This window comes from Schistocerca serialis, chromosome 7 (genome assembly GCF_023864345.2).
Source record: "Schistocerca serialis cubense isolate TAMUIC-IGC-003099 chromosome 7, iqSchSeri2.2, whole genome shotgun sequence".
Lineage (NCBI taxonomy): Eukaryota > Metazoa > Arthropoda > Insecta > Orthoptera > Acrididae > Schistocerca > Schistocerca serialis.
Genome location: NC_064644.1, coordinates 312,662,787 through 312,686,870, shown reverse-complemented (window position 1 = coordinate 312,686,870; position 24,084 = coordinate 312,662,787). Strand labels below are relative to the sequence as shown.

Below are 24,084 nucleotides of genomic sequence, written 5' to 3'. Positions count from 1 at the left end.
AGAAGTTCGTCGGTTTCATTAGTGTTCAATCTATATATTTAAAAAGTGTGTAGCCATTGTCTGTCCGAACGTTTATTAGAGTTCGTGTAAGATCTTGAAATAAATCGGCCAAGAACTTTTGGAGATTTTTGCTGACAAACCTCCCCTACCCTCTCCCCCTCTCTTTCTTTCTCTCTCTCTGTCTCTGTCTCTGTCTCTCTCTCTCTGCCGGCCGAAGTGGCCGTGCGGTTAAAGGCGCTGCAGTCTGGAACCGCAAGACCGCTACGGTCGCAGGTTCGAATCCAGCCTCGGGCATGGAAGTTTGTGATGTCCTTAGGTTAGTTAGGTTTAACTAGTTCTAAGCCCTAGGGGACTAATTACCTCAGCAGTTGATTCCCATAGTGCTCAGAGCCATTTGAACCGTCTCTCTCTCTCTCTCTCTCTCTCTCTCTCTCTTTCACTCTTTCTCGTAGTGTATACAAGTTTGAAGCAAATTGAGAAACAAGATTTTTATTAAAACCTTTAAACAGCGACTCTATGGCGCTGCACGCTTGGCGGTAACAGTAAGGACGGTGCTGTCACCGCTGGGATACTGGGTATGCTTCGTGCTTTATTGTGCCTGGCGATGGGGCCGCTCTATCGAATGGTCACGTAAAATTCCGCTTTAAAAATCATTTTATTTGTGACGGGAAACATACTAACGCTTTCCGGCGACAATGGGCGTCGCATGAAAGACATGATGATCAGTATTGTTTGGGCTGACTCCAGCTACGCAATGCAAAAACTAAACTGCAAATACGAGACGTGATTTTTAAGTAAGTACCGTTTTTAAATTTAAAAAAAGACGTGCTAAGCTAAGCTATCTCAATAAATTTAGTTTTACGTGAAAGCCTATTCCTTAATCTACTTTTCTACATAATTTCCGTCAATATTGAGGCACTTGTCATAACTTTGTACCAGTTTTTGAATACCCTCCTCATAGAAGTCTACCGCCTAACTTGTAAACCACTGCATCACCACTGTTTTGACTTCGTCATCGTGTTGAAGACGCTGATCGCCCAGGTGTTTCTTCAAGTGCAGGAACAGATGGTAGTCACTGGGCGTAAGATCGGGGCTGTACGGAGGATGATCTAGATTCCAGAGTTTCCCATCGAAAAGATGTGATGAGATCTTTGGTCTGATTCGCCACATGCGGACGGGCATTGTCTTGTAGCAAAACGATGCCCTTGCTCAACTTCCATGGACTGTTGCTTTGATTCTGGTGTGACGTAGGCCACCCACGTTTCATCGCCCGTAACAATTTGGCGTAAGAAATCATCACCGTCGTTGTGGTACCGCTCAAGGAAAGTCAATGCACTGTCTAAAAGTTTGGTTTTCTGCACATCCGTCAACATTTTCGGTACCCAACGTGCGCACAAATTTCGGTAATTCAAGTGCTCGGTCACAATACCATGCAAAACACTACGAGAAAAATTAGAAAAACTCATCCCGCAAGGAGGAAATCGTAAAGCGTCTGTTTTCTCTCACCTTATTGTCCACTTTCTGCACCAAACTTTCATTAACAACCGAAGGACGCCCACTCCGTTGTTCATCATGCACATTTGTGGGGCCATCTTTAAATGCTCTCACACACTTTCTTATCATTCCATCACTCATAATGTTTTCTCCGTAAACTGCACAGATCGCACGATGAATATCGATCGCTTTTAGGCCTTAATCACTAAGAAATCTTATAACAGCCCGTACTTCACAGTCGGCGGGTCTCACGATTATCAGAGGCATCTTAAACACTCAGTACACGACGTAAACAAGGAAGAATCAGACTGTAATGGCGTCAGTGCTTAGATTAAGGTGCAGGCTTTCATGTAAAAATAAAATTATTGAGATATCTCAGCACGCCTTTTTTAATTTCAAAACGGTACTTACTTAAAAAACAAGACTCGTATCTGCTGGAACACTAGAGAAAATGCGCCTGACGCCTCTTAGAAGAGACACCTTATATAGACTAGTACTTAACATGTAGAAACTTCAGAAAGTAATAGATATTGTTCCACGCTAAGACCATCGCGCAACAAGAGTGTCTTACTGTCAGTGGAGAGTACATGCTCTGGGTGTTCTGCAGACACAGTTCTCCTGCAGTGCGGTTAGCAGGGACATCACAGTGTGTGTAAGTGGAATGGTGCGGAAACTGGAAAGGACTTTGAGTACCTTGAAGCACCCGGAACGGTACGATTCTTGTGGGCAAAACGTCTAAATTGCACACAGATTCACTGTGGAATTCTAGTGATGTGTAGCTTAAATGCAGTTTCTCGCCCAGTCGTAGTGGAATGGTGCCAACAGTTTGATAGTAATCGCACAGATGTGGGCGATGCTGATCTGTCATGCAGTCCAGATCACGCACCACGCGATTTCCATCTTTCCGGCAAGCTGAAAGAACGTGAAATCTGGTTTCGCAGGACAGAGCGGACCAGGTTGTGGAAAGGGGCCAAGGTCAATAATTGTTAGTTATATAAGAACACACACAACTTTATTGCTCAGACCAATGCACAGTTCTCTCTTTCAAACAACAAAGATCAATTCACGGCTTAGGGCCCAAGTAACTTCTCCAGAATAAGTTTAAATGATTGCTTTTAAAACACGAGGATATAGGGTAACGGCTGAAGGCCTTACTTAAGTAAAAGTACAATATTTTCTTGGCTAAAGGCCGAAATAATATTTCCGATCAGCTAAGGAAATTCTTTAAAAGCCAAGAATTTACAAATTCCGGCTAAATACCATATTAAGGAAAATTCAAGTTAATTCTTCGGCTGAAAACCCAATTTAAAAAAATCTTAACATAATAAAAGAGAGACTTCAAAGATAAGCCTTTACACAGTACAACAGAAAAACATCTCAAGAAAACTTGAAGTATCTCGTCGGCCCAAACAATTACTCAAAAACAATTAAAGGCAACCTTAATGATAAACATTTACAGAAGACGCCTGAAGGCCGTTTCAAGAGCCGGCCGTTGTGACCGCTCTAGGCGCTCTAGGCGCTTTAGTCCGGAACCGCGCTGCTACTACTGTCGCAGGTTCGAATCCTGCCTCGGGCATGGATGTGCGTGATGTCCTTAGGTTAGTTAGGTTTAAGTAGTTCTAAGTCTAGGGGACTGATGACCTCAGATGTTAAGTCCCATAGTGCTCAGAGCCATTTGAACCGTTTCAAGAATTCAAGATAATTAAAGAGAAGGCTTACAGAAAAGGATTTACATATTAAAGCCACAGATTCTGAAACAAACGCGGCTGAAGGCCTAAATACAGAGCAACAAGAATTTTAAATAAAACACGGCTGAAGGCCTAATCTTAAAACAGTTGACATGAAGTTCGGCTGAAGGCCATATACTACACATAAAACAGACAATATTAATACACGGCTGAAGGCCTGGCACAGTAGCTGCGACCAGATAAAATGACAATTACAAACAATAAACAGTGGTGCTCAGAAGTGTTCCAAGGGCCGGCCTGGGGAGGAAACTCTAACAACAGTTTAGGTGAGACAGGTAGCCTAGAGTAACACTAAACAAACGGGTGGCAACACGACCTAGGGACGGCTGGAGAACCAACCAACAGCCTAATCAATTCCATTAATTCCCTTCCACCTTACACAATCGCTGCTCTGTTTCAACCGTCCGACTGACTACTCCAGTACGCAGACAGCATACATCTGCTCAGTGGAAATCACAGAAGCTACACACGGTCCCACGTAAACACACTTGCACAAGAGCTCCAACCATCGTAAAAGCTATCACTGTGGGACAACAAGGACGAATGAATTCGATACACAGAGAGTTTCCACAAGCGGTCGGCGACCAAATACACGTCGTCCGTTGAGACGACCGACAGAACGACCAACCCAGGTCGTTCCCACTGAAATTACGTGTGTCGGGAACGGTTAGGAGAGTCTTGGCTATCCGAAGCTGATGCAGCTCCAACCCGACTCAATTCGATGTGCGTTCGGAATTCGGAGACACGGTGACACGGGCACACTGGCTCAGACCAAACTATGCAGAGATATCTCTTGCACATTGGCCACGACATCTCTGCACGAGGAGGGAACCGACCCACGTCCGGCAAGGTGACCAACTGACGAGGCCCACAAACGGTCAAAGGAACAAATACACGTCTCCCGATGAGACGACCATCCGAACGACCAACCAAAGGTCGTCCCGCTCCAATCTCCTTCTGTTGGACAGTTCATGTGTGTCGCCAGCGGTCGGCGAGCACTGGCTGTCCGCACCGCACTGGCGCTCCGTCCCTGATTTCACTGCTGCTGCGTCCCGACTGAACTGCTGTTCCGTCCCCGACTTCACTGCTGCTGCCTCTGGGCTGAACTCTCACAGATGACGACCCGGAAATACTAGCTTTCGCTCCAGAGATGGTACACCAGTGCACATATCGATAAGCGCTGCTGCTGCCACTCACGGGCAAGCAAACCAGCAACCTAATGACGCCAGTAAATCGAATTAAAAGAAAAAACGAGGCGACAGAACCACCAAAACAAGATGGCGAGCAGTAAACGGCATGACTGCGAGCCGCGTACGGCTCAGAACACCCGTGGAGAAAGATAATTTCTAAAGTTTTGGACATCCACTCAGCGGTTCCCGAATGGCTCCGCGACCAAGGAACGCATTTCTACCGTAGAGGATTGAATGATCGGAATAAAGTTCCGACAGTAGTATACGGAGACTTGGTAACCATATTAAAATGTGGTGTCATATACCCACGACCCTTGAAGTACTTCATTCAGTGAATGTTTATTGAACTGCCACGATAATGTGTAACCTAGGTTTTGAAGTCTCCTCATATAATTATAGTCCGTTCTATTTTATTGTCTCAGAGGTGGCTTCGTCTCTGCAGCTTTGAGACAAACTCAGAACATTGACGGGCGGACCTGTTCATTAGCCACGCTTGTGCATTTTATTACTGGGCGGAGGTCGGTGATTGCGGCGGAGTGGAACACGCGACTTCCGCACAGGAAGACGACGTCAGAGGGCGGCTGTAGGCGTCTCGTATAGCAGCTGTCACCCGTTTCTAGACATATCCTTGTCATGAACACCAATATCCATTCCTGAACTGTCAACTGGAAGTCTCAAACATAGTTGAGGTCGAAGGCAAGCGTTTCTCCGTACAGAAGTCTAAAGCAGCAGTACCTATCTTCTTCCGTTTATCCAGCATATCTCGCACTGAATGTAGCTGTTATTAGATTGGTGCCTTTGTGCTTTCACTCCCATCAATAAAATTAAATAGACTTCCCCCCACACTTCACACTTATTCAAATAATAATCCCGTGCAATACATTCCTAGGCAGGATTCGATTTCACCGATATTTTTTCACAAGATCAGTAGAAAATAGTGAATTCATATCGCTTAATCATAAATGTTTACAGCCGGAGCTTATTCTCCTGTTCTAGGTGCTGTCTATTTGCAGCACAACCGCATTCGGTCGCCGTTTCAGGTAAACGTCGTTTACTAATGTGTGCTGGTCGTCATTGGCTGGCGAGATGCGACCACTCTCTGTTTCTTAGGTTCCCCTTCTAACAACCCTACCACAACAAAGGTCAAAAATTAATTATAATTGTGGTGTTGCTCAAGCTGCTAAATACTGCATTTTCGGGCAACAACTAAGTTATATTATGTGGCAGGTGTCGTTAGAGCACAATTAATAAAGTCATTTCATGAAATAATGGATAAACTAGGCACTCATCTTTTCGTGTTTCCCACGCTGTTCTCGTTGTGAAATCATGGCTCAATCGTCGAAAATCTAGGTGGTGATGATTCCAAGCTCGGATGCAAATAGGTCTAGGTGTTATACTGCGATATTCATAAGTTTTATAGATGTGTTTCATAAACCATTCTTGAAGATTAAACTTTTGCAAGTTAGGACAATGGTGATGTAAAATAGTAATCAGCACTCCGAAGTTAAGTTATACTTCTTTTTTATTACTTTTGTTGCAATATCACGTAACTCACAAAACATCACTTCACAATATAAAACATACTTGAAAATATCTTCCTCACTGTTAAAGTTCACATTTTATAAACTGACTACAATTTGCGTCTTTTCAACATGACGACTAAGACTTGACTCTCCAATAACCGCTTACGTGCCCAAAAATCAGAGTTACAAGTACGACAAAGATCATAGTGACAAAACAAAGAATACACGTAAGAATAATATCATTGCAACATAAACATATCGATGTATCAAAGTACCTCTACATTAAATGAAATCAAATCTGAATGTTGTCTCAGAAATATGTTAACTACTTTACAGAAACACAGTAGAATATTGCTGGTATCGAGAGGTTGAGGTGAGGTGCCGTAATGGTTACGTAATTCAAGTACCATTACACCCTCAACAGAGACACAGCAAACTGGTAGTCTGCAGCCCACAGTAATGCACCTTACTTGGCGTCAAATGAAACGATCGAACCGAGCGGTGCGTTAGAAACGGAATGGTGCAATCGAGTTTGAATACGAAGGATTCGTCCACACTTGGATCACGTCTCCTTCAGCAAGACAACGCCAGACCATCACCACCGCTGCGACATCTGCAACAATACGACCCCTTGGGTTCGCTGTCATCGGTCATCCTCCATACAGTCCCGCTTTAGTCCCGCTTTGCCCCATCCGATTTTCATCTGTTCCTGTAACTTAAAGAACAACTTCGAGGACTTCTCTTAAACACTGATGCAGCACTGCAAGTAGAGGTGAGCTTGCGGCTCCGTAACACAGTCAAACATTCTACAGTGACGTAACAAGCTGGTCTCTCATTGACAAATGTGTTCGTCGCGAGGTTGATAAGTTTAGAAATAAATATGTAGACTTGAAGGAGAAAGATGTAGAACTTTAATAATGTTTGTTTTATTTAAAAAGCTTTCAGAGTTTTTACGTAAAAAATTCTGAGGCGTTACCTTTCAGCACACCCTTCTATATATCTTTTTCGGTGGCAAAATGTAATGAGAGCGTTTATAAGAGACGTTTTTTCCGATAAAGGCATTCTCGCTAGTCTTTGCTGCCAGTAATGTCATATATTATCGCAGTTTCCTTATCACGAAATGTCTTGATCATCTGCTATTAGAGAAAATTCTGCTCTGAGTCGACAATAATTGATCCTGAATAAAGGTGATCAGCCACTAAGTTGTCCGTAGGAAGAAATAGAATCTTCAAGCAGGTAATCTGGCTACACCATTGGTGCTGTAGAACGAGCAATATTGATTTTCATAACAACTTATCAAATGAAATCTTGTATGTATTGTACATGTATACAACTATCATACGATGTTCATAATAAGTGTCATGGCATAATCATAACAACGTTAGACAATGTCTGACAGTCTATGCAGAAGATCAACCTTTGAATAAATTGAAACGATATACAGGGTGTTAAAAAACAGTGTTCCATATTTTTGAGAGGAGACAGTATGGACCAAAACAAGAAAAAAATGTCCAATAAACATGGGCTCTGAAACGCATACCTTTAGAGCTATGAGAACTCGTTCATCACTGCTACTGTGAAACATATCTCTTCTACTGAATGTGATTTGTAAAACACAGTAACAAGATTTTACTTTAACCTGGTTTCGACGCCGACTGTTGGTTTCGTCATCATAAAGTCCAAAACAATTAGCTAAAAAGATTACAAAACATGAACACAGAGAAAAACAAAGAACAGATGGTTATTATACCGAACAGATCTAGGAGGAAACTATACTCAGATGTAGTAACAGATGAATAAATTTACGAGTAAAATGCACTCGTCGTATAAAATAACTTCGTAAGAAGATCATGTTTAAATTGTATAAACATTACAGACATTGGGAATGACGTAAAATATGTAATTGTCAGTAAAACTGTAGCTACGCGACGTATCAGACTGTGCGCCGCTTAGGGGTGCAAGAGGAAATAGGCACCTGAGGTAGTATCAGAGTAAGAGGCTCGCAGGCTGAAGAGGCCTCAACGTGGACACGAAATAATTCGTGCCATCAATTAACAATTGAAGAAATTAACTGCGTGAACTATAAAAAATATTTCTTCTTCTTTTACTGAACAAGCGCTCATAGTTCTTAACGTATATATTTTAGAAACAATGTTTAGTGGACTTTTTTCTCATTTCGATCCGTACTAATGTCTATAAAAATATGGAAAAAGAGCTTGCAGTAGAAGAGATGTATTTCACATTAGCGAAATGAACAAGTGCCCTAGCTCTTCAGGCATGCATTTTGGAGCCCATGTTACGGGACAGTTTTACTTTTTTTTGGTCCATACTACACAAACACTATACACTAGTATGGGATACCAATTTCGTGCCGCTTAGATTTTGTGTGAGACGCCCCGCGTATTCCACTGATCACGTAGTATTTATGATCTCGTTGTAGAACTAGTCGGGTGGTTTATACAACACCTGTTAATTTCTGATAACAATATTATATAAAATATTGGAAAGAAAACTGGGCAGGTAGTGAACATAAATGTCTATCTCCAGAAAACGTAAATCCAGCAGAGAAGTTGTTCTGGGGCTTCGTAACAGGAGATCGAATGGCCAAAAATCGAAACATTTTCATTGTATTTGTTGGACAACAAAAAGCATTCTTTCATGTATGATAGAACAAGGATCAAAATCTTGAGACAAATGCTGATAGTGCAGGCAGATATATGAGTAAGCTAGAACAGAAGAGCAACTTACAAGTGCAAGCCATAAATATGGAAGATCTAGAATACAATTTTATGTTTAAAGGGGTTCGAGACAGGTTTCCTGTTGTTCGCTAACATTATTTAACTCATAGAGGGAGTAATGAAGGCTGTGAAAGCGGGTAGTGACATCGATTCTAGCCTTGATTAAAGGTAAGGAATGCTTAAAAGAGCTCTTGAGGCCAGTCACTGAGACATGTCATAACATTCAGTCGAAGGGCTTTACGAAAACGGAACAAAACTGAAACATGAACGGCCGACTGGAGGTTTAGACACTGGTCACAAAACCGAATATACGGGAGGCTTCAGAAGGTAAGTTACACATGCTGTCCCACGCGAAGACCATTGCACGATGGTGCACAGTCAGAAGACAACATGTTTTGAATTTCCTCCAGACACATTCCTGCTAAGGTAAGAGTGAACTGTCGCAGCAATTGGAAACGTAAACCGAAGTTGAAATACGAGGGACAATACGATTAATGTGAGCAAAACATCTAAAGTGCCTACTGATTCACAGAGAAATTCTGACCGTATATGGAACAAATGTAATTTCTCGTCCAGCTGTAGCGAAATGGTGCCAAAGAGTTGGCGAAGGCCGCACAGATAAGGATTATACTGATCGGAAAGGAAGGCTGTGGTGTCACCGCCAGACACCACACTTGCTAGGTGGTAGCCTTTAAATCGGCCGCGGTCCGTTAGTATACGTCGGACCCGCGTGTCGTCACTGTCAGTGATACCAGACCGAGCGCCACCACACGGCAGGTCTAGAGAGACGTCCTGGCACTCGCCCCAGTTGTACAGCCGACGTTCATAGCAATGGTTCACTGACAAATACGCTCTCATTTGCCGAGACGATAGTTAGCATAGCCTTCAGCTACATTTGCTACGACCTAGCAAGGCGCCATAGCTTTGATAATTAATATTGTGAAGCATGTATCATCAAGAGCGATGTTCTACAAATGTGGATTAAAGTTAAGTATTACAGCAACTGCGTCCATTTTCTAAGTTCTCATTTCCTTTTAACTGTTCCAGACCTCACGCCAAGCTGCGTGAGCTTAACGCGTGCCTTTCGGCTTCCTCTCGTTGTGACTTGGCTGTCTTGCTAAGTCACAACAAAGGCCATTAACATCGACCACTGGCGACGATGACCAGGCAATGGACGAAGTGATTCGCAGCAATCGCACATTTGCCGACGATGAAGAAGTTCACACAGCTGTCTTCAGATAGCTCCGTGATCAAGGAGCGGATTTCTGTAGTCGAGGAACTGAACTACTGGTAGAGCTTTCCGGCCGTTGTTTTCAGAGATTTAGTGTCTATGTTGAAAAATAGTGCCATATATCTGTATCACTTTGAATTGAAGTGTAGCATTCAATAGAGGTTCTTCGTCCTGACATAATAATGTGCAACTACCTTTTGTAGCGCCCTAGTGCATTCTTAAACAATTTATCCACTAAGATTTGTTATGAAATGATAAAAATGTTTATAGAAAACGGATTTCGGCACTGGCGTTAGCAGTCAATAGAACTCTGGCTCAAAGTTAGGAATGCTTCGAAGGATTATTTATTTCAGTGTACATCCTACTGAGAAATAGCCTAGCATTCAACTGAAGTGTTTTAAGAAGAAAGTACAAAACTTAAACTTGAACTGCTGTGTCAGAATTTACATCCTGCTCAAAGAACCGAGTACATTTACTTAAAAGTTCACTAATGTTTCTTGAAAGTGGTGAGTAGGTGAAGGTATGAGAATAACAACCAATCGTCTTGCTGGCAGCAAAACTGGCCTAAACACGGTAGAAGGATTGAGAAGAGGTACTCAGAAGATGAAATGATGAAGGTAATCTTCGGACAATTTCTTCAGAAGAATGGAGAATTTGCTGGGACATTTCCTAAGGAATTCAGAATCCTATAACTTAGTACTGAAGGAAGCAGAAAAAGAGAATTGTAATATTTAACGTAAGAGCCTATCCAAAAGTTTCTGTCCGAAGACCGTACAGTCCCGAATAGGTATGCCAATCAGGTAAAATCACCGTCAACATTGAGGCAATCACCCCCCGACGCACCAGGTTGAAGAAAGCCGATTGTTACAACATCGTGAGTTCGTAACTGCCTGCTGCACATCCTCGCCCGACAGGAATTGACGCCCCTTCAAGCCCATTTTTAAAGAACCGAAAGCGTGATAATCGCATGTGGACAGTCCTCATGGAGCAGCCGCAACTGTATAGGTCCATCTTGTCAAATGAAGAAACCGCACAACACTTGCTTGATCTGCAATCTTTTATTCTTTATACGACCGTTTTCGGAACACTTAAAAGTTATATCACCTGGTGAAAAAAAAAGAGTCACTTTGTCATTTCAGATCATCCTCACCCCAATAATGGTTCAAATGGCTCTAAGCGCTATGTGACTTAACATCTGAGGTCATCAGTCCCCTAGACTTACAACTACTTAAACCTAACTAACCTAAGGACATAACACACATCCATGCCTGAGGCGGGATTCGAACATGCGACCGCAGCAGCCACGTGGTTACGGTCTGAAGCGCCTAGAACCGCTCGGCCAACGCGGCCGGCTCCCAATGTTGTCATGCAACCTTTCGTTCCCTCAACAAATTCCGGATTTTTTCAACTGAAATCGTGCTAGAAAAAAATGTGTTACTTACTGAACGCCCCTCGTACACCTATATTCCGCAGATCATGTTAGGGTGTGTGGAGGAGATTACTTTTGGTATCATTAACATTACCGCTCTTTTGCCGGCCGGAGTGGCCGAGTGGTTCTAGACGCTACTGTCTGGAACCGCGCGACCGCTACGGTCGCAGGTTCGAATCCTGTCTCGGGCATGGCTGTGTGTGATGTCCTTAGGTTAGTTAGGATTAAGTAGTTCTATGTTCTAGGGGACTAATGACCTCAGAAGTTAAGTCCCATTGTGCTCAGAGCCATTTGAACCATTTTGAACCGCTTTTTTCTGAATTCCTGTTCCATTTGCGAATGTGGCGAGTGAAGGACGACTGTGATTTCTCTGATTCCCTCGTCGCGGACGTTCCGCGAGACGTTTGTGGGAGGAAGTAATATTGTCTGTGTCTGCTTCTGATACGTGACAGTCAACTGTTGGACTGGAACGTCTCATCTTTTATTGTCTTAATGTTCTTTGATTCATTTGCTTTGAGCCTGAGGAAATCTAGTTTATGTATGCTCAAATTTACAGAAAGTAATATTCAGTGACTCCTGATATTAGGGCCTTAATTAACTTCTTAGTTTTTTTGTGTCTAATCCAAATCTTTCTGTAACAGTTCAAAGCACTGACGGATTGGTTTTTTTCCTCACGAAGCGAGGATCTGTTCTGCATTTAAAGAGATCATCCTTTGTGGCTTAAAAGACCAGGTACCGGGAGGTCCGCTGCGGCCAACCATGTAGAGTAAGCAGTCGGTCACGGTATTGTTCGGGTTTTGCGTACAGCAGTCGCCTTACCGTATTTCGCACTTGTTGCTGTCCGATGATGATGATGATGACGATGATGTTTGGTTCGCGGAGCGCTCAACTGCGCACTCATCAGCGCCCATACAAAGTCCCAATTTTTTCACAGTCCAATTTTTTTAACACAGTCCAGTCTATCCACTGTCACGAATGATGATGATGACGATGATGATGAGGTCAGCACAAACACCCAGTCCCTGGGCAGAGAAAATCCCCAACCCGGCCGGGAATCGAACCAAGAACCCCGTGATCCAGCTAGACAACGAGCTGAGGTGCGGTCCGATGCCATCCCAGTAGATCAAATAACGTAGCAGGAAAACATTTCAGTTCGGACGACTCGACATCTTAGCGGGCCGGCGCAGAGAGCAGCAAGACGTAACTGTTTCACCAAAGCAGTTTGTTTTCAATTTGAGAAGTCCTTCACAGAAGCAAGTGGTGTGAGGAGGAAGCACCCTGCCGAATAGTGAGGAATCGCAAGGCCACACTCGACAGTCCAGCCAGTTTGTTCTAAATCTAGAACTAGCCTCCACACTGATTAAGAGTAATACGAGGGCAGTTCAATAAGTAATGCAACACATTTTTTTCTGAAACAGGGGTTGTTTTATTCAGCATTGAAATACACCAGGTTATTCCCCAATCTTTTAGCTACACAACACCATTTCTCAACGTAATCTCCATTCAATGCTACGGCCTTACGCCACCTTGAAATGAGGGCCTGTAAGCCTGCACGGTACCATTCCACTGGTCGATGTCGGAGCCAACGTCGTACTGCATCAATAACTTCTTAATCATCCGCGTAGTGCCTCCCACGGATTGCGTCCTTCATTGGGCCAAACATATGGAAATCCGACGGTGCGAGATCGGGGCTGTAGGGTGCATGAGGAAGAACAGTCCACTGAAGTTTTGTGAGCTCCTCTCGGGTGCGAAGACTTGTGTGAGGTCTTGCGTTGTCATGAAGAAGGAGAGGTTCGTTCAGATTTTGTGCCTACGAACACGCTGAAGTCGTTTCTTCAATTTCTGAAGAGTAGCACAATACACTTCAGAGTTGATCGTTTGACCATGGGGAAGGACATCGAACAGAATAACCCCTTCAGCGTCCCAGAAGACTGTAACCATGACTTTACCGGCTGAGGGTATGGCTTTAAACTTTTTCTTGGTAGGGGAGTGGGTGTGGCGCCACTCCATTGATTGCCATTTTGGTTCAGGTTCGAAGTGATGAACCCATGTTTCATCGCCTGTAACAATCTTTGACAAGAAATTGTCAGCCTCAGCCACATGACGAGCAAGCAATTCCGCACAGATGGTTCTCCTTTGCTCTTTATGGTGTTCGGTTAGACAACGAGGGACCCAGCGGGAACAAACCTTTGAATATCCCAACTGGTGAACAATTGTGACAGCACTACCAACAGAGATGTCAAGTTGAGCACTGAGTTGTTTGATGGTGATCCGTCGATCATCTCGAACGAGTGTGTTCGCACGCTCCGCCATTGCAGGAGTCACAGCTGTGCACGGCCGGCCCGCAAGCGGGAGATCAGACAGTCTTGCTTGACCTTGCGGCGATGATGACACACGCTTTGCTCAACGACTCACCGTGCTTTTGTCCACTGCCAGATCACCGTAGACATTCTGCAAGCGCCTATGAATATCTGAGATGCCCTGGTTTTCCGCAAAAAGAAACTCGATCACTGCCCGTTGTTTGCAACGCACATCCGTTACAGACGCCATTTTAACAGCTCCGTACAGCGCTGCCACCTGTCGGAAGTCAATGAAACTATACGAGACGAAGCGTGAATGTTTGAAAATATTCCACAAGAAATTTCAGGTTTTTTCAACCAAAATTGACGGGAAAAAAATGTGTTGCATTACTTATTGAACTGCCCTCGTAATTTAGTAGAGGCACAAAGCCGAGAGCTGGCATTGGGTAGGTCCTAGATCGGTATTCGATATCAGAGTGGGGACATCAGGAAGAACTGTTCAGAACTGAGTCCTTCCATAGGTTAACATTGCAAACTCGGAAATTGCTGATTTATTTACGGCCCTGCCATTGGGTAGAGTTTTGTAAAATCGTCTGTGTGCCGCACCGAAACGAACACTTCTGCTCCGGTGGCCGAACATTCACCGCCGGAGCCAAGGAGAACACTTCTTCGCCGGGAACCGACGAGGGCTGACTTCCTCTCCACCAGCAGCCTTAGTTTCGTTAGGTACAGACTCCTGTCACATGACGCTAGCTTAGTAAAAATGAGTGAGAAGACTCAGAAGTTATTGATAAGTGCTATGTTAGGATTCAGCAATAGTTTCGGGCCTTGTTGTTTCGTGGAGAACTTGAGAACGTTTTCAGTATATTTCTTGATGTAGTATGCATGCGTTAGTTAACCAATATTTCAGGGTAAACACGCAATCACTGGACAGACACTGCGAGTTCGTAGATACAGAGATGGTTTATGAAACGATAACCTGTCACAGCCCCTTTTATTCCAGTTTTTTCCAAGACTATAGTATTACTCATGTTTAATAATCATTTAATCTCTGTACTTGCCATTTCTGATCTACAATCAGATCACGTGATTACATTCATGTCTATATTTTCTAAACACCATTTGTAATAAATTAATTTGATTTAGAATACCATTACTTACATTACTTTGCACTAATTAAATATATTACTAGATAGTTAGACCTAGTCTCATGTCTCCTGAGGGTAACTTTTATTAAATGAGTTTATTCGTTGCACCCAACTCAGTTAACTGACATGAGACTATGGATGGTTAGTCAAGTCACATACGACCGACCAGCGCCATCGGAATATCAACAGTAAACTTCTTCTTGATCCACAGCGCCTCACTTTTACCGTCAGTACAGTTTGTTGAGGATCTGCGTAACGCTCTTGGGCTTACTTAAACGACTGGTGAACCTGCGTGACGCTCTTCTTTGTTCCCTTCGTATCTCGATATTAATCCAACCTGAGTTATGCACACTGATGAGAAATACTCTAAAATCGTTCGAACGAGTGTTTTTGTAAGTCAGTTCTTTCGTGGATAAATCAGGCGTTCCTTAAGATTCTTCCATTGGGTCTCAGTCTGAGGTCTGTTTGTCCTACATCTAGTTTTGCGTAGTCATTCCACTTTAAGTTGTTGCAGAAGGTTTCTCCTAGGTACTTTAGTTCTGAAAAACTTGTGACATAAAGCCATATTGTATTCGTTTATTACTACTACCGGTTTTGGTCATAATCCATCATCTTGGTATGAAAGAATGAACAACACTACTCACACGTCACACAAACTGAAACATGGGAACATGTCTGCTGGCATATTCCTTACAAATGTGCGCACCTTGCAAAGCGAAAATTCATAAATATTAAGCTGATGCCTAATCGTCACCAATGGTTGATACTGAATGAGCCTCATCTGCATATTTATGAACTTTTCTCTTTGCTAGATGGGCACAATTGTTGTGAATGTACCAGCAAATGTGTTTCCAGGTTTCATTTTGTGTGACATGTGAATAGTATTGTTCGTTCTTTCGCAACGAGATGATGGTTTATGACCGAAAACTGGTAGTAAGAGTAGGGGAAATGGTGGTAAAATTTAACACTTTTTTGTTTAAAGCAAAATATTGAATTTAAAACATGGCTGCTCCGTCAAAAATGTCACCTGCGTTTGTTTACGTAACTATTATAAAGGATCAGTATTGATTTTGATGAAAAATGGACATGTTAAGTACTTATAATAGCTTTTCCAACTTCCTGAAATTATGTGCATTTTGAAATGGGTTGGTGATATGAAACAGATTTAAAATAAATGATAAAAAGAAACATTTCCAATTTACATGTTTATCAATGAAATTATGAAACTGTGTTTTCACCTCACATGTAAAAAAATCATAAATTATACTGTTAATTTGTAGTACGAGGCGTGTTTTCTACGTAAGTGAGTAAGTACCGTTTTGAAATAAAAATAAAACAAGTAGACTCTACTTAGCAGTTTTATTTTTACATTGAAACCTGTACTTTAATCTACTTTTCTACATAATTCCCAGCAATATTAATGCCTGATCGTATCGTACAACAAGCTTTGAATACCATCCTCGTAGAAACCTGCCGCCTGAGCCTGACTTTCAATAATTTAAACGTTCTGTGACCACTGCATAAAGCGCTCTTCTTAACACTCGAGGAACTCATCATGTAACTTTTAAATCGTAAAGCATATATTCCATCTAACTTTTTCATCAACTTTCTGTACCAGATCGTCAGGTCAACCATTTCGTTCCTCATCATGCACATTCGTAAGGCCATCTTTAAAAGCTCTCACCCATTTCCGTACCATTCCATTAACCATAAGTGTCAAGAAGCGTGCTTTATGTAATTGTTACAGAACGTTTAAATTATTATCGAAAGTTGTGCTAAGGCGGCATATTTATATGGTATTCAAAGCTGGTTGTACAATATTATAAGTGCCTAAATATTGATGGGCATTATGTAGGAAAGTAGATTAAAGGACAGACTTTCATGTAAAAATAAAATTGTTAAGAAAAATCTACTTGTTTTGTTTTTACTTCAGAATGGTACTTACTTTGAAAAACCACAGCTCGTACATAAACGTATACTCTGCCATTGATAATCGGTTTCATTGCTCGACTATCTGGCGTCAGAAGACCAGTGGAAGTAGTTCTTACTCACGTATAAAGTACTTATTGTTCTTATAGCGCGAATGAAACTCTGACATAAGCAAAACCATCGAAAGTCTTAAGTTTCCTAGCCAGCCCTCGTGTTAACCGTTTAACCCACTTATTCTGGCAGAAAGACTTAATAGTTGTTTTCGCTGTGCCTGCCAATCGTACCCATGTGGATGTGTCATTCGTATGCGGGTATCTGAGCGTATAAAAAAGTCCAGAAAGGTAGTTTTAGGGAAGGAGGTGGTGTAGCTCTGGCACTTCTTCCAGGCCCATCAACTCGATACACCTATGTTTTTCGACATAGAAAAAGTTTTTGGCAATGTAAAACGACCCAGGATGTTTGAATTCCACAGAAAAATACGTATGCGTCATTAGGAAAGATGAGTAATATACAATACGTATAAGAAGCAAAAGAAAACAATAAGGATTCAAGATCAAGAAGAAATCAATTAAATACGTTCTGAGAGAAATGATTGAATTAAAATACGGCGTAAGGCAAGGATGCAGTCTTTCTGCTCTAATGTTCAACCTTTATGTAGATGTTGCCTGACAAAAAGAGCGAGGCTCCCAAAAGGGGCGAAAGAAACGAAATAAAACTTCACTAGAAAAGGGTGCGTTATGTTGTTTCAGTGATTACAAAATCGAGTCAAATTTAAAACAACTTGCTAGTATGAAGCAACTAATCACTGTGATCTGGATGCATGCACTGCTTCACTTGGGGGGGGGGGGGGGGGGAGGGGAGAGTAATAAAGCAGCTGAATCCTCCACTGAGGCAAGCAAGCCCACAGCTATTGTAATTCGTCCTTGATGTCCTGGATACTGGCCCTGGGACAGAGTTGATGTCCAACCTGATCCTACACATTTCTATTGGGGACAGATTTGGGGATCTTGCTGGCCACAGGTGTACCTGAACATCGAGCATACAGTGTGCACGAACATTTTCCTGCTGAAAAATGTCACCAGCTAATTGTTGCATGAGACGTAATACATGAGGACGCAGGATGTCCATGACGTACTGTTGTGTCGTCACAGTTCCCTCAATCAGTATCAGCCATGACCTGCAGTCAGACCCGATGACTCCCCACACTATGACGCCGGGAGAGCTCACCATCTGCAGCATCGTCGACAGGACTGACTGCGGACCGTTGGTACAGAGCCGAGTGGAGGGTCTGAATCAGAGGCTGAGACGGTTCTGCGACCGTGTGGGCTTTAGATTCCTCGACTTGCGCCATAGGGTGGTGGGGTTTCGGGTTCCGCTGGATAGGTCAGGAGTCCACTACACGCAGCAAGCGGCTACACGGGTAGCAGGGGTTGTGTGGCGTGGACTGGGAGGTTTTTTAGGTTAGATGGCCTCGGGCAAGTACAGAAAGGGCAACAGCCTCAAAGGATGCGGGGCAAAGTCAGGACATGCGGGGACCAAGCAGCAATCGGTATTGTAATTGTAAACTGTCGAAGCTGCATTGGTAAAGTAACGGAACTTCAAGCGCTGATAGAGAGTACCGAAGCTGAAATCGTTATAGGTACAGGAAGCTGGCTGAAGCCAGAGATAAATTCAGCCGAAATTTTTACAAAGGCACAGACGGTGTTTACAAAGGATAGATTGAATGCAACCGTTGGTAGCCTGTTTTTCGCTGTTAGTAGTAGTTTATCCTGTAGTGAAGCAGAAGTGGATAGTTCCTGTGAAATATTATGGGTGGAGGTTACACTTTACAACCGAGCTAGGTTAATAATTGGCTCCTTTTACCGACCTCCCGACTCAGCAGCATTAGTGGCAGAACAGCTGAGAGAAAATTTGGAATACATTTCACATAAATTTTCTCAGCATATTATAGTCTTAGGTGGAGATTTCAATTTACCAGATATAGACTGGGACACTCAGATGTTTAGGACGGGTGGTAGGGACAGAGCGTCGAGTGACATTATACTGAGTGCACATCCGAAAATTACCTCGAGCAGTTAAACAGAGAACCGACTCGTGGAGATAACATCTTGGACCTACTGATAACAAACAGATCCGAACTTTTCGGCTCTGTAAGTGCAGAACAGGGAATCAGTGATCATAAGGCCGTTGCAGCATCCCTGAATATGGAAGTTAATAGGAATATAAAAAAAGGGAGGAAAGTTTATCTGTTTAGCAAGAGTAATAGAAGGCAGATTTCAGACTACCTAACAGATCAAAACGAAAATTTCTCTTCCGACACTGACAATGTTGAGTGTTTATGGAAAAAGTTCAAGGCAATCGTAAAATGCGTTTTAGACAGGTACGTGCCGAGTAAAACTGTGAGGGACGGGAAAAACCCACCGTGGTACAACAACAAAGTTAGGAAACTACTGCGAAAGCAAAGAGAGCTTCACTCCAAGTTTAAACGCAGGCAAAACCTCTCAGACAAACAGAACCTAAACGATGTCAAAGTTAGCGTAAGGAGGGCTATGCGTGAAGCGTTCAGTGAATTCGAAAGTAAAATTCTATGTACCGACTTGACAGAAAATCCTAGGAAGTTTTGGTCTTACGTTAAATCAGTAAGTGGCTCGAAACAGCATATCCAGACACTCCGGGATGATGATGGCATTGAAACAGAGGATGACACGCGTAAAGCTGAAATACTAAACACCTTTTTCCAAAGCTGTTTCACAGAGGTTCCTTCTCTAAATCCTCGCACAAACGAAAAAATAGCTGACATTTAAATAAATGTCCAAGTAATAGAAAAGCAACTGGAATCATTCAACAGAGGAAAGTCCACTGGACCTGACGGGATACCAATTCGATTCTACACAGAGTACGCGAAAGAACTTGCCACCCTTCTAACAGCCGTGTACCGCAAGTCTCTAGAGGAACGGAAGGTTCCAAATGATTGGAAAAGAGCACAGGTAGTCCCAGTCTTCAAGAAGGGTCGTCGAGCAGATGCGCAAAACTATAGACCTATATCTCTGACGTCGATCTGTTGTAGAATTTTAGAACATATTTTTTTGCTCGAGTATCATGTCGTTTTTGGAAACCCAGACTCTACTCTGTAGGAATCAACATGGATTCCGGAAACAGCGATCGTGTGAGACCCAACTCGCTTTATTTGTTCATGAGACCCAGAAAATGTTAGATACAGGCTCCCAGGTAGATGCTATTTTCCTTGAGTTCCGGAAGGCGTTCGATACAGTTCCGCACTGTCGCCTGATAAACAAAGTAAGAGCCTAAGGAATATCAGACCAGCTGTGTGGCTGGATTGAAGAGTTTTTAGCAAACAGAACACAACATGTTGTTATCAATGCAGAGACGTCTACAGACGTTAAAGTAAACTCTGGCGTGCCACAGGGGAGTGTTACGTGACCATTGCTTTTCACAATATATATAAATGACCAAGTAGATAGTGTCGGAAGTTCCATGCGGCTTTTCGCGGATGATGCTGTAGTATACAGAGAAGTTGCAGCATTAGAAAATTGTAGCGAAATGCTGGAAGATCTGTAGCGGATAGGCACTTGGTGCAGGGAGTGGCAACTGACCCTTAACATAGACAAATGTAATGTATTGCGAATACATAGAAAGTAGGATCCTTTATTGTATGATTATATGATAGCGGAACAAACACTGGTAGCAGTTACTTCTGTAAAATATCCGGGAGTATGCGTGCGGAACGATTTGAAGTGGAATGATAATATAAAATTAATTGTTGGTAAGGTGGGTACCAGGTTGAGATTCATTGGGAGAGTCCTTAGAAAATGTAGTCCATCAACAAAGGAGGTGGCTTACAAAACACTCGTTCGACTTATACTTGAGTATTGCTCATCAGTGTGGGATCCGTACCAGATCTGGTTGACGGAGGAGATAGAGAAGATCCTAAGAAGAGCGGCGCGTTTCGTCACAGGGTTATTTTGTAAGCGTGATAGCGTTACGGAGATGTTTAGGAAACTCAAGCGGCAGACTCTGCAAGAGAGGCGCTCTGCATCGCGGTGTAGCTTGCTGTCCAGGTTTCGAGAGGGTGCGTTTCTGGATGAGGTATCGAATATATTGCTTCCCCCTACTTATACCTCCCGAGGAGATCACGAATGTAAAATTAGAGAGATTCGAGCGCGCACGGAGGCTTTCAGACAGTCGTTCTTCCCGCGAACCATACGCGACTAGAACAGAAAAGGGAGGCAATGACAGTGGCACGTAAAGTGCCCTCCGCCACACACCGTTGGGTGGCTTGCGGAGTATAAATGTAGATGTAGATGTTGATGTAGTTTATATGCCATGGTACGTACTTCTGTCCCTGTCGGTGCAAATCCGAAGTTTTGTAATTTTATGATATGTTTTACCAACTTTTTCTCACATTGTTGTGTTAGTACAGGCGGCCCAACCAAAGGTTTTTTCGCAAAGCACCCGTCTGCTAATCGTCTCATCAGCGTTGACCATAGAACGTGAAACTCCTTTGAGACTTTAGTCAGGCTCATTCCAATTTTCACCGCTTTTACGGCATCGTTAAGTTGCTCCTCTGTCCAATCAGCACGGATGGATGCTTTTTGTCTTTTTTAAAATGTAGGCATCTTTGCCTGGAACAATGGAGGTAGTTAGAACATTTACTTTTTTAATCACTGACAAACCAAACTGTACTCGCAAAAATTTGTACGAAAACTAAATTTTAAATTAACGATTGTATTGAGACGTCGGATAAAACAAAATATAACTATCGCATGGGACAGGAAACGCTAACATTTCGTGACTTGTCAAAAACCCTGGTTGGGATGTTCCTAAATAAAAGCTTTACACTTTACACATAAGAAAAGTGCTTCACTGTAACACCCCTGCCCAAGTTCACCATTTCTCCCATCTGCTATGGATGAAACGGTGAATAGCACGGCAAGAAGTTCAAAACACTAGAAGCAACTATTTGTAGGTTATGTAGTACATAAGCAGTATAAGAAGGCAGAATACACCGCGGACTACGCTACCTGAAGTAATATTTACAAATGCATGCAGCATATAAAAATTATTTAGCATCGAAAACAGTTTTGTACAAAGTACTTACGGTTTTTAAAACGGAGCTGGTTTTCAAGACGGGCACACTGTGCAGATGATCAGAGACTGTTGGCATGCAGACATACAGAGACATCCGTTTAACCAGTAAAAAATTAACGCAATTCACCATTTCACCCGATTCACCATATCGCCATGACTTACCCTACCTTCCGCTGCCAGTGCTGCCACCTATCGTCTGTGAGTGGTTATTGCGCGTTGACATCGAATACAGACAGTGATGACAGTAATGTGACTGGACCGTGTATTCCTTACCATAGTAACAACACCAAACACGAACCACACTACTGCACTCTGGTGGCCTTTCTACACTTCACAGAGGTTTTGCATATCCGCTGATGGTGTACACAGAGTCACACTCACATCTGACCACGTCTTCTGGGTGCTTCACTTTTTGTAAGGTAGTGTAAAATAGTCAGTGCCCGCTGAGCTGACCAGCAGTGGATCGTGAGCTGTGGAACTAGAGTGTGCAGCCCTTTTAATTTGCCTGTGTTTTGCCCGGAGAGCTGTGAGTGAGAGGTGGGCGTCGCGTGTTGCAGATGGACGCGGTGTACCCCGAACCGCTGTCGCGCCTGCAGCACCGGCGGGCGGTGCGCAAACCCGTGCACCGCGGCCCCGGCGCCTGCTCGCTGCGCTACCGCACCCAGCCCGTCACCTTCGCAGAGATCAAGGTGCGTGTCTACGCGTGTAAGTGCCTCAGCTGCTCTGCTAACCGGTCCGTCTGCACAGCCTTCCCATAAACCATCCCTATTCTCTTGATGACTACCTATTCTTTGTCAACTAATCACCCCTCTCCTCCCCCACCAGGATTTTGTGTGTACAGCTTTGCACAGCGCACGGTCTACAACTAACAAGGTCTTCATCTAAATCTGCAACACTACTGTGCAATTCACACTCAAGTGTTTGGCAGAGGGTTCACAGAACGTCTTTCAGACTGTTTATCCACTAGCAAGTGGCAAAAAATGAACCTTTCTGTGCGAGTTCTGATAATATTACTACTGTGATTACTGTCTGTCTGGATGGAGTCAGAGAAGATTTTGACGTTCAGAGAAAAAGTTGGTGATTGAAATTTCTCGAAAAGCCTTTGATTTAATAATTGCCACATCACTTCGCTTACTATATCCCTGACACTGTCTCCCTCGTTTCGCAATAGCACAAAACGAGCGCCTCTTCTTTGACCTTTTTCGATGACTTCCGTAAATCCTGTCTGATAAGGAGAGCGGTATTCCAAAAGAGGACGGGCAAACCTAGTGTTAATACTCTCTTTATCAGATTTGTTCCATCTTCTAAATGTTCTGCCAATAAAACGCAGTTTTTGACTCACTTTCTCTACAGCATTTTCCATGTGATGGTCCCATTTTAAGTTGTTTCGTAGCTGCGTTTCCAAGATATTTAATTTATTCGACTTCCTTTAAATATAATTTATCGTGTAACCGGAATTTAGCGAATTTTTTAGTTCTCATGCGGAGTATCTCGCACCTTACGTTTACGTTTTAGATACGTTATACTGTAATTTAGACCACAGTTTGACAACAATGAGAACCAAAACGATGTATGCAGAAGATACTCCATGCTATGAAAGCCGGCGGCTCCGGCGAGCGTTTCTAGGCGCTTCAGTCCGGAACCACGCGGCTGCTACGGTCGCAGGTTCGAATCCTGCCTCGGGCATGGATGTGTGTGATGTCCTTAGGTTAGTTATGTTTACGTAGTTCTAGGTTTAGGGGACTGATGTCCTCAGGTTTTAAGTCCCATAGTGCTTAGAGCCATTTGAACAATTGTTTTCCATGCTATGAAATACTCCACGAGCAGCCGTTGCTTAATCTTGCGACCACCCCTTCCCCCAATTAATGCATTAAACAATTAAATGTACGAACTTGAAAATTTTCTTTAATTGTTGTTTAAATCAAGCGCACTATTTTAGCAGAGGCAACGATAATACGATGCAGCAAAAATGTCTGAGAAAGATCGCACAATAAAAATTTTATTACTCACCTGCTTCTTGTGCCTCCCCGACGAAAACATGGCTCGCTGAAAGAGTGATTTACATCTAGGTAATACTATTCAGGTTTTGATTTTCGAATAACAGCACTGTTGATTTATTGCTTTCATTTCAAATGTAGTACTTTTCATCTTTTCACATTGTTTTCAAATTTAGAACTTTTTCATATAGTCTCAATGTTCCCATAAATCAAAAATTATAACTTGCCTTCAAGAAAAGGCTTATGTA

General features: G+C 42.9%; 1 protein-coding gene across 1 annotated transcript in view; it reads left to right on the top strand.

Moving 5' to 3' along the window:
• LOC126413334 (uncharacterized) overlaps positions 1-24,084 on the top strand; it is a 277,692-nt gene that overhangs the window by 187,619 nt on the left and 65,989 nt on the right. Inside the window, exon 2 of the mRNA XM_050083245.1 lies at positions 22,397-22,528. Coding sequence (XP_049939202.1) covers positions 22,397-22,528 — 132 coding nt within the window. The remainder of the gene's footprint in view (positions 1-22,396; positions 22,529-24,084) is intronic.